We start from the raw sequence: 18023 nt of genomic DNA on the forward strand, positions 1-18023 counted from the left end.
TGTTTAGGAAATATGACTAGAAAAAAAGCATCTGAACATTCAGCATAGAAGCAATTTTTCCCCCAAATATTACCCAAGGGTCAATGGATACACAGATGCATAATCCATGGACATGAAAAGCTCACAATATTTGCCACATGTTTCCAAATTGCATTTAACTCTGTACCACATCATTTCCTGCTAGGTGATTAACACACCACATTTTTATTAGGTCTTAAAACCTCTGAACATGCATTTAACACAGGTTTTATAAAAGGTGGGGGGGCTGGGGTTGTGGCTCAGTGGTAGAGCGCTTGCCTAGCACGTGTGAGGCACTGGGTTCGATTCTCAGCACCACATATAAATAAATAATAAAGGTCCACTGACAACTAAAAAATTCTTTTTAAAAAGAGGAGAGAGATGTTTAATTCATGTAATAAGATAATTATAAAACTAGATTACATTTAAAAGGAGAGTGGTACAAAATTCAATGTGAAAAGAGAAAGTCAAGTTGCAGTCAAGAGAAAAATTATAGACCTCAGTTTCAATTTGATAACGTGACCCAATGAGTTTAATACATATTGGATATTACATATTACATATTTAATACATATTGGGTATAAACATGAGAATTTCATGTTTATAACAACTTGGAGTTTTCTCTGAAAAGTATAAAATGATTCTTTCATATCCACTAAATAATACTTTAAATAGCAGTAATCTTTTATTATCCTGGAGGTTTCTCCTGAGAAGCAGAATTAAGGAAAACTTTCAAATAGGTTAGGTTATATAATAAGCTTTCCTTATGGTAGAATGATATAAGCAAAAATAAAAAGGAAAAGAAATTTTAATGTGATGCTTGGAAAAAACTGCAAAAGAATATTTGTGAAAAATATTTTCTTAAAAATGCCACAATCTAAACTTTTGTTAGTAAGATACTGAAACCAACCCTATCCTATCCTATTTTTCAGTTCTGTGGCTGGGTTAACCCACATCACCTTTCCCTCAAACTTGTTTGCGAGATAAAGAAAAGTGAAATCAGTAAGAGTCAAAAGTCTTAACAGCAAATAGTTTCAAATATCCAAATGATGGAGAAGGAACAGACCTAAAACTAAGCTTGCTAATAACAAAATCAATCAAACAAGCAACTACCAAAGACAAAATTAGTAAGAAACACAATGCCTTTCATCTATAATCTTAAGACTCGATTTGAAAACAAAACAAATATGCTTAAGAGGACAGACATGGTGGCCCACACCTGTAATCCCAATGGCTCAGGAGGCTAAGACAGGAGGATCTGGATTCAAAGCCAGCCTCAGCAATGACAAGGCACTTAGAAACTCAGTGAGACTCTGTCTCTAAATAAAATACAAAATAGGGCTCAGTGGTCAAGTACCCTTGAGTTCAATCCCTGGTATCAAAAAAAAAAAAAAAAAAAAAAAGAAATACTTAGTATAAAGCAACATCATGTGACTATAGCAAAGCCCCTTTCACCTAACAATGTGAAATTAGTTGTGAGTGGCAGATAGAATAAAATAGTTCACACTGGATAGAAAAAAATTTATAATGTTTTAAATAATCTTCAACTGTTATTTTAAAGCTATGAAAATTCCTTATGGACTGCATGACCTGGGTTCAACAATCTCTTAACAGCTACTTGAGCATGGCTATCTTAGTTAACTTTGCTGGGCCTCAGTTTCTTATCTATAAAAATAAACTAATACTTATCACCTCCCCATCTTTTAGAACTGCTGTGAAAATTAAAGGAAATAATCAGTTCACATGATGTTTAGCAAAAGTAGGCCTCAAGTAAAGGAGAAACAGTAGCAGGTAGGATGTCTGCCAGGTTAAAACCTGAGAAACTGAATAATTCTGTAATAATGGGATATGGTTCCTTAGGGCCATAAGAAAGGGGTGAGGGAAACAAAGAAGGCTGCAGCAAAGGAAGAAAAATTAATATGATAAAATATTCTTTCACAGCAACTTCTCTTTGTCATAGCCAGCATCTGTGCAAATATAAGCCAGTGTCTGAAGGCCATTGATGAAGGGCAGTGTTCAATGCTTGGCTGCTTTCTGATGAGGACAGAGACTTATTATTTCACTGGTTAGGCTATTCATTCATAAAACTGCAGGTGTTCTTAACACTATATAAAACAGGAAAGCAGTGCACATGTGAGGACTGCGATAGCCACATCCTGAACAGGGTAGTGGAAGAAAGTGTTCTATGGAATTTTAGGATAATCATTAAGATATGTTTAATGAAAAGTAAAAATTGGTAGAATGAAAATGTCTCAAGGCACATCAATGAATTTTGATGTGGAACAGGTTATATGCATGATACTTTTCCTTGGTTTTAGCTCTCAGGTGTATATGAATTTACTATAAGATTCTATAAGTATAAAATTATCTTTGAGGATTAGAAATTCAGTAACAATTCAAAATGCACATGCTAATTTGTTTCATTTTTATCTTAGATTGGGACAAGTACTTAAAGATAAATCACTCTAATGTTTTTAACCCCAAGTGCTATTTGATAATATTTTCCAAAATCAAGTAACTCAAAAATAACTGGAGAAAACCTTACCATTCAATTATTCAACAATGTCTGGGAAAATTCTCCTTTTCAAGACTCTAGATAGAGTGGGTTGAGAAAATATTCACAGTCAATATGAAATGAAAACAGGATAAATAAGAAAATTTATAAAGCAAGACAATTAAAAAGTACAGCAAAGCTTTACTGTTAATAAAAGTGGATATATGCAGAGGAAAGTCAACTAGGAGGTGCATTTTGAAAGAAAGCCAAAGTTAAAAGTTCTGAAAGATAGTCTGAGGCTTTTGCTTGGCCCAATGTGATATAAGATCAAAACCTTCAAAACACAGATCAACAGGAAAGAGATAAGAAAGAACTACTCCCCCAAATAACAATTCCCACATCAAAGAGTTATCTCAGCCTACCATTGTCTTTTTCTATATCGTTTATCTATCCCATTATTATCATGCAATAATGACTTGATGGGCTTTTTAACCTCCCAAATAATTTTCATCAGTCTCCTCAAAAACACTTGCAAAATATATAAACTAAATCAAGTGATACACATGCTAATGTTAAAGGAGTCTGAAGACAGAAGCTAGGGGATATCATTCCAAATAAATCGCTGCCCCTTCCCTCCATCCCCTACAAAAAAAATCATGAGGCTGTCACCTAATATCATGCTCTGTTGGAATACAGTACAGTGGTTAAAAGCAGGGATTTGGGACTAGTATATACAAATGATTTTAAATTTTCCCAAGAGCCCAAAAAACATAAGGAAGCAATGATTTGATGTACACATTTGGCAGAAATTTAAATTAGTGAAACCATCCTGGAAGTCCATTTGGCTTTAAGTATCCAAGATTCTAAAAATATTCATAAGTTGACCTAGAAATTCAATTATGAATTGAATTTATACAGTTCCTTCTAGGAAAATGAAGATTAAATATACAATATGTACATATAAGAATATTCTCTAAAAAAATGTTCACAATAACGAACTATTACAAAAATCTTAAAATGTTCAATAGCATAAGAATGGTTGGTAATTATGCTACAACCAAAACATGAAATACTATGCAAATTTTTTTAATGAGAAACAGTCATATTTAGACAGAAAAATATTCATGAAGTACTGTTAAGTAAAAATGTAGATTATAAAATAATCTCATTTGCATATCAAAAATGTGAAACAAGTATCTGAGTAATGAGATTAAATACAATTTCAGATTAAGTATCTCTTATTTGAAATGCTTACAACCAGAAATATTTTCAGATTTCAAATCTTTGAAAACTTGCATAAACTTTATACTTGAATATCCCCATATCAAAAATCTGAAGTCTGCCAGACCCAGGGTGCATTCCTATAATTCCAAAAGCTCCAGAGCCTGAGGCAGGAGGATCATGAGTTCCAAGTCAGTCTCAGCAATGGTGAGGTGCAAAGCAACTCAGTGAGACCCTGTCTCTAAATAAAATACAAAATAGGACTGGGGATGTGGCTAAGTGGTCGAGTGCTCTGAGTTCAATCCCCAGTACCAAAAAAAAAGAAAAGAAAAATCTGAAGTACAAAATGCTCCAAAATTCAAAACTTTTTATATTGTTTTACTCCAAAAGATTTGGGAGGATTTCAGATATAGGGATTTTGGATTAGAAATGCTCAGCCTGTGATATTTTCTTCTCTGTAAATTTTTTGTATCTTCTCACTTCATTACAATGAGCATTAGTACTTTTACAATCTGAAAATAATTTTTACATTCAGTAAAAAAGTAATAATGGTAGATGCACACTAAGCATATAGGTAATAACTACAAACTCTGTAAGTCCATGTAATATACAAATATATATGTACTTATATATCTGTAAATATACATCTCAAGTTTTGATTTTTTGAAAATCAGTACTTCTTCAAAATTGTAATTTTAATTTTCTTCAGCCCTTCAAAGGCATAAAGGGACATTTGTGTCATCCTAAAGTAACCAGTACTGACTGCTCCAATTCAATTTATTTTTAGTTTGCGCTGCAGTTGGTGGTATGATATACCTTCCCTTTTGAGTTCTGCCTGCCTCCAGAAAAAAAGACTAAACTAAACCACCTCTATAATAAACTGCCTGGGGTTCATAAGGAAACCACGCAGAAAGCCTCTTCTTTAATAATTTAGAGTGGAGTAATTATTAGTGAGACCCCAAGAAGTAAAGGGAAAACATCAAATAGAGTTACTCAGACATTCAGGCAAGTCTGACTTTTCATTCCTTCCAGAAATCTCCACTAAAACACTACATGGGAAGATGAAACAAAATATACAATATGATAACAACTTTTAAAAAATCACAGTTATCTAAGAACTCAAACGAATTTAGTAATTTAATACTGAACTAAAAATTACTACATAGTAAAAATATGATAATTAGATTCTACATATTCAGATAAGTCATGGAGTATGGTATGCTGAACCATATACAAAGAATGGTAAAGACACGCAAAAATTCATAAAATTTGAATACAGGTCAGAAAATTTAAAAAGTACTTACCACTAAGTCCCAATTATTTTGTTCAAGCAATGTAATAGCTTCATCAATGTTTTCAATGCCAGTACATGCCTAAAATCAAGAAAATAAGCATTTTAGATATAATTTTAGAAATGGGGAAGTTAATTAGATTTTAAAAAGCAAATGGCATACATAATATGTAATTGAAGCTCAAGAAAATATATAAAGCCAAGAAACTAAATGGGTAATACTTCTGAACACTGTATGCATACAGTTTGAAAATTGTAGATTGCAAAGTAAATTTAGATCATACTAAAATAAAAGAAAATTAAGATAATAACATATGTTTAAATATTGAGATTGAGCTCAGTAGAATCTCTAGATCTCTAATTGCTAGGAACAATTTTATGTAAATAACTGAACTCAAGCCAAAACACAATTAATATAAAACTTAACTCAAAACAAGTAACAGACCTAAACTATAACCTAAATCTATAAAACTTCTAAGACCTGTGCTGTCTGATTCAGCAGCCATCAGACACTTGTGACTTCTGAGTCCTTAAAAACTAGCTCAACTAATATGTGCTGTAAGTACAAAATACACATAGGTAGGATTTAGTATATAAATCCTAAATGCACCAAGTGCAGTAGTGCATGCTAGTAATCTTAGCAATTTGTGAAGCTGAGGCAAGAGGATCCTAAGTTCAAGACAGCCTCCGCAACTGAGTTAGGCTCTAACTGTTAACATTAAAATTAATTCGAAGTACAACTTCTCTTTAATTTGTATCACATTTAGACCAAAGTGAAAAAAAAAATGTTTTGTTTAACAAGTTTAAGTCAGGGGCCATCTGTAGTTACCCTTCACAGTGTTCTTTATTTCTTTGTATAACTTCAAGTTTCTAAGTAGTGCCCTTTCATTTCCTCCAGTAGATTCCTTTTAGCATTTCTAATAGGGTAGATCTAATAATAGTCACAACCTCTCTAACCTTTAGTATCTGGGAATGTCAATTTCTCTTTCAATTTTTACAGACAGTGCTTTACTTCATGTTTTGTTGGTTTTTGTTTTGTTTTGTTTTCTCCAGCAAACTAAATATGTCATCTCCTTGTCTTTTGTACTGTACAGTTTTTGATGAGAAATTGACTATGAAATCTTATTAGTGATCATTTTTATAGCCACATGTCAATTCATGAGAAATGGCTTGGTAAATGATATTGTCATTGTGTAAACATTATAGTGTATACAGATCTAGAGATGGTATAGGCCAGACACTTGATGTAATCAAATGACACGACAATGTACCAGGGAATACTGTTTTGTAGTAAACTTTTCTTTTGACCAGTAGAAGGAATACATGCTAGTGATAAAAAGGATCTCATAGTGGATGCATAAACTAGTAATACTAGTCATTTATTATCATTATCAAGTATTATGTCCTGTACACAAATTGTGTCATACTTTTATACGACTGACAACATAGTAGGTTTGTTGACACCAACATCACACAAATGCTGTGGTGTTACTAGGCAACAGGCATTTTTCAGCTCTGTTGTAATTTCATGGTACCACCATTGTATGTGCATTCTCTTGTTTACCAGAGTAAACATGGTACACAACTATATAAAAATCACTACTTGCTGTTATCAAGATACTTTCTGGGAAGTGGAAATGTACTTCAGTGGCAAAGATGTGCTCAGTGTGTGTGAGGAGAAGGAGAAGAAGAAGAAGAAATAATTTCTTTTTGGCTCTTGATAGTTTGATTATAATGTGTCTTGATATAGATATCTTTGTGTTTATCTTTCTTGAAACCTATTGAACTTCACAAAGATGTAGAGTCTTAGCTTTTATCATATTTGGGAAGTTTTTGACCATTATTTATTCTTTTATAAAAAGATTGTTTGTGGCACTGAGGATTTGAACCCAGAGATGCTTTACCACTGAGCTATCTCCCCAGCCCTTTGTCTTTTTTTATTTTAAGACAGGATCTTGGGGCTGGGGATGTGGCTCAAGCGGTAGCTCACTCGCCTGGCATGCATGCGGCCCGGGTTCGATCCTCAGCACCACATACAAACAAAGATATTGTGTCCGCCGAAAACTAAAAAAATAAATAAAATAAAATATTAAAATTCATTCTCTCTCTCTCTCTCTCTCAAAAAAAAAAAAAAAAAAAAACACAGGATCTTATTCAGTTGCTTAGGGCCTCAACGTTGCTGAGGCCAGCCTAGAACTTGTAATCCTACTGCCTCAACCTCCCAAGCCTCTGGTATTAGAGGCATGCACCAATGCTGCTGATCAGCCATTATTTATTCTTTAAATATTCTTCCTGCCCCTTCTCTCTTTCCTCTGCATTATATTCTCATTATATTCCCACTGCATATATATTGTTATGCTTTTCTTGGCTAGTTATGTGCAGTACCATACTGCTGTGGTCCTGGGTAAGAGCAGTGAGACACAGCCCTAAATTACACCATCACAAGGGTGAACAACTGATACTCAAAAATGTACTATGTTAAGGAGCTATGATGTTCAACAAGGTAGTTGTATTAAATGCATTTTCAACTTATAATACTTTCAATTATGAAAGGTTTAATGGTATATTAACACATCATCACTTCAAGAGCATCTGTACATAAATAAATACAAAAGTCAGTGTTATTGTACTTTTGGTTTTTAAGTCCATTTTTCTTTTTATATGACTTAACAGAAAAATACATAAACAAATATAAATCTGTAATAGTGACCATATAATGTACAAAGATGTAAGTGCTGACAAGAACATGAAGTGGAAATGATGGGTTTTAGAGGAGCAGAGGTTTTGTATACTATTGGATCTAAATTGATGCTAATTCAAAATACATTCATAATTAAAGAGATTTGTAATTTCAAGAGTGACCTATAATAACTTTTTAAATAGACACAAAAATGAAGTGAAGTAAAAAAATATGAGTTATAAACACAAAAGAAAGCAATAATAAAAGAATTGAGGAAGAAAAGATGTTGACACATTTGTCCATGACACATTTTCAGAACAGCAAATGACAGAAATGCTTCCATACGTAATTGTTTTAAGTATAAACGAATTAAACTCTTCAAATAAAAGGTGAAGATGAATAGAATGAATAAAAAGACATAATCCAACTATATACTGCTTACAAGAGATGTGCTTCAGATCAAAGAGAGAAATAAGCTGAAAGGAAAAGGATGAAAAATGCTATTCCATGCAATTAGCTATCTAAAGAGAGCTTAGTGGCTACACTAACATAGATGAAACAGACTCTGGGTCAAAATAATTCAAACAAGAGGGGAAAAAAAGCATATTATATACTGGTAAAAAGGACAATGCATCAAGAAGATGTAAATATGATAAACATACATATCTAGTAGCAGAGCCCCCAAAATATATGAAGAAAAGAACTGAAAGAACTGAAAAGAGAAATAGTTCTACAATAATAGGTAGGCACTTCAACATGACACTCTCAATAATGGACAGAATAACTAGAAAGAAGATCATTAAGAAAATAGGAGACTTGAAAAACACTATAAGCAACTAGACATTAACAGACATATACAGAACACTCAACTCCAAAAACAATAGGAATAAATATTTTTCATAAGTACACATGGAACATTCTCCGGCATAAAGGTTAGTTAGAACACAAATCAAATCTCAAGAAATCTTAAAAGACAAATCAAAAAGACTCAAATTATTAAAATGAGAATAAGAATATGAATAATAACCTTATAGAAATAAAAATATGAAAAAGAATACCATGAACAAGTACATGTCAACAAATTAGAAAACCTAGATAAAATTTAAAAATTCTTAGAAACAAACTATCAAAACTGCAGAAGAAAAAGGAAATTTGAAACTATCTACAAATAAAGGGACAACATCAGTAATCAAGACTTCCAACAAAGAAAAAACCAGGAATACATGGCCTCGTTTGTGGTGGTTCAACATATAATAATGATTATTACATTAATAGAATGAAAGGAGAAAAAAGACCATAATAGCTAAAAGCACACCGAAAAACATTATGCGATAAAAAATAAAGGCTTTCATTATAAAAATGTTAAACTACAAAGAAACTTCCTCAGCATGAAAGACATTTATTAAAAAAAACAGATCTAACACTATACTCAAATTATGAAAAATTAAATCCTTTGCCTTAAGATCAGGAATAAAATAAGGGTGGGTCCTTTTGCCACTTCTATTGTTTTGTTTTGTTTTTGTGGTGCTGGAGATTAAACCCAAGGCCATGTGCATGTAAGGCAAGCATTCTATCAACTGAGCTATATCCCCCCCAGCCCCTTTTGCCACTTCTATGCAACAGAATAATGAAACTTCCTGGAAAAGCAAGAAAGGTAAGAAAAAGAACACACTGAAGCTGAAATAGAATAAGCAAAACTATATAAAAATTCTTATGTACAGAAAATCTTTAAAAATTCTCACACATAAACACACACACACACACACACACACACACACAAAACCAATAAATTCAGTGAAACTACAGGATAAAAAATAAACACAGGAAACTCAATTTTATTTCTATAAAATATATTACCATAAACAATCCAAAAAATATTTTTTAAATTCCTTATGATACAATCCAGAAGAATAAAAACCTAAGAATAAATTTAACCAACAAGTAAGAGACTTTTACATTGAAAATTACAAAACATTACTATAAGAAATTTTAAAAGCTCAAAACAAGTGAAAAGACATCCTGTGTTCATAGAGTAAAAGATATTTAGAGATATTAAGATATTACAATATTAAGAAAACAACACTACCAAAAATGATCTTCAGATTCAATGAATGCTACTCTTATTAAAGTCAAACAGCCTTTTCTGAATACATATAAAAGCTGATCCTCAAATTAAAACAGAACACAAGGAGTCCAGAGTACTGAAAACAATTAAAAAAGAAAAAAAAGAAAAGAAAAAAGATCAGGGGCTGGGGTTGTAGTTCAGTGGCAGAGCACTTGCCTTGCACATGTGAGGTACTAGGTTCAATCCTTAGCACCACATAAAAATAAACAAAATAATAAAGATAAAAAAGAAAACTTAAAAAAAAAAAAAAACAGAAGACTTGCACTTTCTAGTTTTAAAATTCAGTATTGTGATCCCACAATATCAGCAAGAGACTGGTTGGTTCCAAGACCTCTGGCAGACACCAAACTCTGTGAATACTTAAATCGTTTATATAAAATGGTGTAGTATGTGCATATCACATACACACTTTCTTCTATATAGTTTAAATCACCACTAGATTACATAAAATACCTAATACAAAGTAATGCTATATAAATAGTTGGTACACTGTTTAAAGAATAATGACCAGAAGGAGAAAAAAAAAAAAAAAAGTCTGCACATATTCAGTACAGATGAAATTTCCCCAAAATTTTATTTTTCAAATTGCTGGCACATGAAATATGACTTATTTTTACATGTTGACTTTGTACAAAAATTTGTTAGTTTAAGTAGTTTTTCTATGGATTCCTAATATTTTCACTGCAGAGAACTGTCATATGCAAATAAAGATTAAGTCTAGATTTCCTCATGATTTCAGCTTTGACCTCATGTATTTTATTTGGGAAGATGTCACTTAATTTCCAAATGTTTAGGAATTTTCCATATACCCTTTTGCAACTAATTTCTAATTTCATTTTGGTCACAGAACATTATCTATAGGATTTCAGTCCTTGGAAATTTATCAAGACTTCCTGTCATAGACGAATCAATGATCTGTATTGTTAAATGTTTCAAATGCATGTAAATATGTATTCTGCCTGTTGTCATGTAGAGCTGTCTTTAAATCTAGCTGTTGATAATCTGTTCAAATCTTCTATATCTTTAGTGATTGTTCCATTACTTACAGGAGACTGTACATATCTCCATTTATAATTATGGATTTATCTATTTCTGTATACAATTTTGCTTGATACATTGAGTGTACACAAATCAAGAACCGATTCTCTTACTTTACAGTATGTTCATTTTAGCTTTGGCAATATTTCTTGTACTGAAGTTTACTTTAATACTAATACAGGCATGGCTTATCTTCTTCATTTATTTTGGATGGGGGTCTTGCTATGTTGGCCCTGCTGGCCTTGAACTTGTGAACTTCCTGCCTGAGCCTAATGTATAGCTAGAATTATAGGCCTGCACCACCACACTCAGCCTGTTAGCATACATTACTCATGATTTTTAGATGTATCTGTATCTATTCAGGGTGTTTCTTTCAGACAGTCTATAGCCAGGCGTTCCTTTTATCCCAACAGATATCTTCCTTTTGAATACAGTATTTAAACCACCCATAATTAACATAGTAATTAATACAGTTCATCTTAAGTCTATCATTCCTACTTATTTTCTAACTATCCCATTTTCTGGTATCTTTCAGAAATTATTTCTTATTTTGCTTGTCTATAGTTATAATATATGGCACAATGTTTGTGTATTTTTATAAATCTGGAACATTCTTCACTTTTATTTAATTATTATCTCTTCCAGATTGTTTCTCCCCATTACAGAGCTCCAAAATAGGTACATCTCATTTTAGCCCCCAAATCACTTTTAACTTTTCCATATATATTTAAACAGAAGCTACTCTATCTGCTATCTCATTATCTTTAATCTATATAATCTTCTATTTTACCCATCTACTGAGTTTTTTCTTTCAGGAATTTAATTAGATTCCTTTTGAAATCCAATCTTCAATTCTTCACTATTTTCTTAACTTGTGAATTCTACTCATTTTATATATTTTAAACATACACATTTTAAAGTCTCTCTGAGATTGTTGTCAGTTCTCAATGTTTTAGGTCTAGAGGTTATATACAGGGTTGTGTTTTTATTTTTCTTTGGGGGGAGGGATTTCTGGGAATCAAATCCAAGGCTACTACTGAGCTATACCCTCAGTCTCTAGATCTAAACTTTTGACATCTGCTATGATTGAGGCTTTTCTGTGGGATGTAATATCTGACACTGCGCTCATCTTCAGTAGGAGTTATTTTCATGTCTTAGATTGTAGAAGTGTCCTTAAAAAGTGTTCCTTTTAGATCTTTTGGACCTATACAGATGAGTAAGAAAACTGGGTCAAATAGTGGTTCCATTCCAAGTTTTCTGAAGAAATCTCCATAAAATTTTTCAGAGTGTTTGCAACAATATGCAGTCCCTCCAGCAATATATGAGTGTACCCTTTTCCACACATCCTCACCAACATTTAATGTAACTTGTATTCTTGATAACTGCCATTCTGACTGGAGTGAGATGGAATCCCAGGGTAGTTTTAATTTGCATTTCTCTAATTGCTAAAGATGTTGAGCATTTTTTCGTATATTTGTTGACCATTCATATTTCTTCTGTGAAGTGCCTGTTTGGTTCCTTTGCCCTTTTATTGACTGGGTTATTTGGGGTTTTTTTGTGTTTGTTTGTTTGTTTGTTGGTCTTTTTGGGGGGGGGGATTTTTTTTTTAAGTTATTTCTATATCCTAGAGATTAATGCTCTATCTGAGGTGCAGGTGGCAAAAATTTTCTCCCATTCTGTATGCTTCACCTTCACATGCTTGATTGTTTCCTTTGCTGTGAAGCAGCTTTTTAGGTTGATATCATCCTATTAATTTTTTATTTTATTTTTTATACTTTAGGAGTCTTGTTGAAGAAGTCAGTTCCTAAGCCAACATGATGAAGAGCTGGGCCTACATTTTCTTCTAGCAGACACAGGGTCTTTGGTCTAGTACCTGGGTTCTTGGTCCACTTTGAATTTCAGTTTTGTGCAGAGTAAGAGATACAGGTTAAATTTCATTCTACTACATGATTTCATGGAGACTATCATGCTAAGTGAAATAAGCCAATCCCAGAAAATCAAAGGTAGAATGTTCTCTCTGATATGTGGATGCTAACACATATCAGAGTGGGGGAGAGAAGAACAGAAGTTCACTGGATTAGACAAAGGGGAATGAAGGGAAGGGGGATGGGAATAGGAAAGACAGTAGAATAAATGAATCAGACATAACTTTCCTATGTTCATGTATAAATACATGACCAGTGAAACTCCACATCAAGTACAACCACAAGAATGGGATCCTATATAAGTAACTATGTGTGCATAATATGTCAAAATACACTTTACTGCCATGTATATCTAAAAATAACAAATAAAAAATAATCAAAACAATTTTTTTTTAAAAAAGTGTTTTCTTTCATTTGCTTTGGACTTTAGGGATTTCATTGGTTCTGAACCAAATTTTATTAGTAAGAACTCAGTCTTAACGTTCTAAAGCTCTTTTTTTTTTTTTTGAGAATTATGATGTCTTTACCCCATGACCCAAGATGAATGGTCACCTGGGAATACTTCTTTACTACTTCCCTGAATCTTATTCTTCAACTCCAAGCATGAAACCAGACCTCAGCTAGACAAAGGGGAATGAAGGGAAGGGAAGGGAAGGGGAAATGGGAATAGGAAAGACAGTAGAATGAATAGGACATAATTCCTATGTTCATATATGAATACATGACCAGTCAAACTCTACATCATGTATAACTGCAAGAATGGGATCTTAATTAGAATAAGTTATACTCCATGAATGTATATGTCAAAATACACTCTACTGTTATGTATATCTAAAAGGAAAAAAAATTTAAATCCAACATAAGTCTACAAAGCAAAGGATCAGACCACAGATTCCTCACAAACAAGCAACCTCTCATTATTTGAGACACATTTACAGAAATACTAAAACCTGATATTAACAATTGTGATTCCTTTTTAGAACTGTCTTAAAGTTAGATCTTTCTCTCCATTCACTTTCAAACATATCAAAGAGGAAATTTTGTTTATGATATCACAGGCATATAAATAAGTGTACATAATTATGTAGGTCAATAAAAAGCATTTTTAATATAAGCTAGAATCTTTCCTAAACTTGCTTATGTTAAGAGATACTGTTCTGTGTCTACCATCAGTTTGTAATTTTTCTAGCCTCCTAGCAAATTGTTTGTACAAAACTTCTATAATTAGTGTATCCAAAGGAAAAAAAATCTAGAATTAGCACTATGGTTCACTCCTAGAATCCCAAGCTATTTCAAAGGCTATGACACAAGACTCATAAATTTGAGGTCAATCTAGGCAACAGCAAGACCCTATCCTTAAAAAAAAGAAAAAAATATAAGAAATTTACTTAGCATTTAATCACATTCCACTTTGAGATATGACAGAGAAAAGGTTAAAATATGATTAGATTTTAAGCCTTTAAGGTTTGAAGTCCCCCATATGTTGAACTATTCCAAAATGCTCTAAAAGCTAAGAGTTTTTGAACATCAGCCATTCAAAAGTTTTGGATTTTTTAACATTTTATGTTTCAGATTTTTGGATTATGATGCTTAATCAGTAAGGTCAATGCAAGTATTTAAATATCAAAAAAAAAATTTTAAAAGCTCAAAACCTGAAACATTTCTGTTCCCAAGCAGTTCCTGTAATTGATACTCAACCTGTACATGAAACATAATTCTTTCTTTATTCTTCTGAGTTATTGTCTCGAATAATTATTCTGCATTTAATTGCATCCTGACTTATAAATTATTTACCTCATTATGTTGTTTAACTCTTACTTATCTCTCTCTGATCCTTCCCAGATAACTAAAAAAGCAAGAGAAAGTACAAGGTGCTATACTTATATCCCCTCTATTACACTACCAGAGCAATGTTTAATCATCCTAGACTCCTCCTTATCTCTCATTTCTTAGATTCAAAAAGTTATCAATATATTCTTCTACCTTTTTCATATCTTCTTTTTCACTACTGTAGAAAGAAGCACATTTCTCTCAGATTTCTCTCTATCCTAATGCCTGTCTCCAATGAATTCTCACTCTCTTGGAACTCGATTAATTACCACAAGAACAGGTTTTATAAAGCAAGTCCACCCTTCATGCTTGCTCGGCATGAAGTGGGCATGCCCACTTGCCCTTTGGCTTTCCACCGCGAGTTAAAGCAGCATGAGTCCCTCACCAGACACCACCACCCAATCCTTGACGTCCCAGCCTCCAGAGCCATGAACCAATATTTATAAACTTCCAGTCTTAGGAAATTATAGCAACAGAAAATGGACCAAGATACCATCCATGGTTTATATCTAGAAGCAAAAGACAGAGACATAAATAGGCAAATCAGAGAAAATTAACAAGAGAAAAGTGTTTGCAGACGACATGATCTTATATATAGAAAACCCCAAAATTCTACAAAAAAAAAAAAAAAACTAGAATTAATAAATTCAACAAAGTTCAAAACAAAGAAATCAACAAACAAAATTCAGTAGAATTGCAATATACCAAAGGCTAATTTTCTGAAGTAGAAATCAAAAAGGCAATCCATTTAATTTCACTACAAAAAAATTACTAGAAATAAATCTAAACTAAGAGGTAAAAGATCTCTTCAATGAAAATTTTGAAACATTGATAAAAGAAATTGAAGAGGACACAAAAAAAAATAGACATCCTGTTATGTTCACAGACTGGAAGAAATAGTATTGTTAAAATGTCCATTCTACCCAATGCAATCCACAGATTCAACAAAATCCCTATCAAAATACCAATGACATTCCTCACAGAAGGGGAAAAAAAAAAACTCAAATAGCCAAAGCCAAAAAGAACAAAGCAAGAAGGAATTACACAAAATGACTTCAAAATACACTACAAAGCTGTAATCAAAACAGCATAGTATTGGCATAAAACACACTAGAATAGAAGAGAGAGCCTCTAAATAAGCCAACATACCAACAATCAATTGATTTCAACAAAATTACTAAGAACACAAACTGAAGAAAGGACAGTCTTTTAAAATTAAAAAAAAAAAGTACTCAGAAAATTGTATATCCACACACACAGAAGAAAGAAACTAGACTACTGTCCCTAACCAGTTACAAAAATCAACTCAAAAGGATTAGAAACTTAAGTGTAAGATTTGAGAATATGAAATTTCTAAAAGAAAACATAGAGGAAATATTTCAGGACACTAGAATGGGCAAGGATTTTTTGGAAAAGACCCCAAAGTAGACAAACGGGATTAGATTGCACTAAAAAGTTAGAAGAAAGGATTTTTTTTTTTTTTTAAGAGAGAGAGAGAGAAAGAAAGAGAGAGAATTTTTTTAATATTTATTTTTTAGTTTTCAGTGGACACAACATCTTCATTTTATTTTTATGTGGTGCTGAGGATGGAACCCAGAGCCCCGCGCATGCCAGGTGAGCACGTTACCACTTGAGCCACATCCCCAGCCCAAGAAAGGATTTTTAATAATTTCACCATGGAGAAATAATAAATGTTTGAGGAGATAACATTTAACCTGCTTTAAACAGTAAACATGTATAGAAAAAAATCACATTTGTATCAATTAATTTTTTTTTAATTTTAAGGAAAGTGAAGAAAAATCAACCAATCCCAGGTTTTAATTTTTAATCAGACAAGTCCCAGACGACAATGAAAAAAAGTTTCTACCACATACATCATGTGATAAGTTGTCCTAAATACATAATCTTAAGAGAATCAAGGGAAAAAAAAGGAGGAGGAAAGAAAGAATAGTGGAAGATGATGTTTATACTTGGGTAAAGAGTAAAAAAAAAAAATCCCAACTATTAAAAATATATATATTCTCATCAATAAGGTGTTCAAGGGTTCTGTTTCCAAGTAAGATGGAGTAGTTTGCAGAACACCAGCTCTCTAAGAACAAACAAAAATTTTGGAAAGAAATACTGCAATAATCTATCAGAAAGTTGTAAACTGCTTTTTCACAGGTCACAACAGGGTGGCTTAAGATTTTAAAAAGAGGAAAACCTAAAAGAACTAAGCTGATTTCTGCAAAGGACATTTTCAATTCTGAGAAAGTATCTGAAAAAACAACTTTTGCATACATAGAGATAACAAATATGAACCGAGATACTAGCTGAGATTTGGCAATTTGGGGGCCTCAAACATAATGTCAACTTTCTGCAAAGTAACATTTACTAAGGTCTAGGTATCAATAGGTCAAAAAGCTAAAAAGCTCAGTAAAAAGCCTCTGAAAAAACAGAACATATTTTCTAGCAATCTTATGAAATAAAAATTACCCTTCACATACCAGCCAGGATTAAACCTTAGACAACATACCAGGATCTAAGGTGAAGTAAAAAGGTAAGTCACAGACTAGGAGAAAAATATTCATAATACTTGTATCTTAGTAACCTCAAAAGCATCAGCTAAAAAAAAAAGAAACCAGACACAAAAGATTACATACTCTATTACCACTCATATGAAATCTAAAAACAGGAGACAAAATTCATGTACAGTGATAGAAATCAAAAAAGTGGTTTCCAAGGAGGCATGGAGATTGAATGGAATAAAGCATGAAGGAAATTTTTTGGACCAATGGAAACATTCTATACCCTTATTAGAGTAAAAATTAGAGGGACAGGTGCGATTATTAAAATTCATCAAATTGTGCATTTGTAATGAATAGGAATTTCACAGAAACTAAAATATTTTTAATTATAGTTCTCTCTGCTACCCGATTGCCACATTCTAAGCTGCTTTCCTTTGCCATACCCTTCCGCCAGAATGTTCTACCTCATTTTGAGCCCATAGCTATGAAATGATCCATCTATAGACTGAGACTTGAAACCATAGTTATCTTCGATGGACATATGTTCCACAAATGTCACCTTCTGCTGTCTTTTCACATTATTGGTAATTTTGTCACACAGAATCTTTAATACAGTGATGTCGATCAATATTTTTCCTTTGTGAGTTTGTGTTTTTCCTCTCTTGGCTAAGAGTTTCCTGCTCCAAAGTCATATAGATACTTGCTCCCCCACCCCTTAAAATTTTTTTAATTAAAAAGCAAAATAAATAAATGGACTTTACTCATTAAAAAAAAAAAACAGGCAGGAGACTGGGGTTGTGGCTCAGTAGTAAAGCACTTGCCTAGCATGTGTGATGCACTGGGTTCCATTCTCAGCACTACACACAAATAAATAAATAAAATATAGGTCCATCG

The 18023-nt window shown here is 32.6% G+C and overlaps 1 protein-coding gene across 2 annotated transcripts in view; it reads right to left on the bottom strand.

Annotated features, from left to right (window-relative positions):
- Faf1 (Fas associated factor 1) overlaps positions 1-18023 on the bottom strand; it is a 403819-nt gene that overhangs the window by 343986 nt on the left and 41810 nt on the right. For both annotated transcript variants that reach the window (XM_027944976.2, XM_071617812.1), the window contains exon 2: positions 5038-5106. In XM_027944976.2, coding sequence (XP_027800777.1) covers positions 5038-5106 — 69 coding nt within the window. The remainder of the gene's footprint in view (positions 1-5037; positions 5107-18023) is intronic.

The sequence above is a fragment of the Marmota flaviventris genome, chromosome 10 (assembly GCF_047511675.1).
Source record: "Marmota flaviventris isolate mMarFla1 chromosome 10, mMarFla1.hap1, whole genome shotgun sequence".
Taxonomy (NCBI): domain Eukaryota; kingdom Metazoa; phylum Chordata; class Mammalia; order Rodentia; family Sciuridae; genus Marmota; species Marmota flaviventris.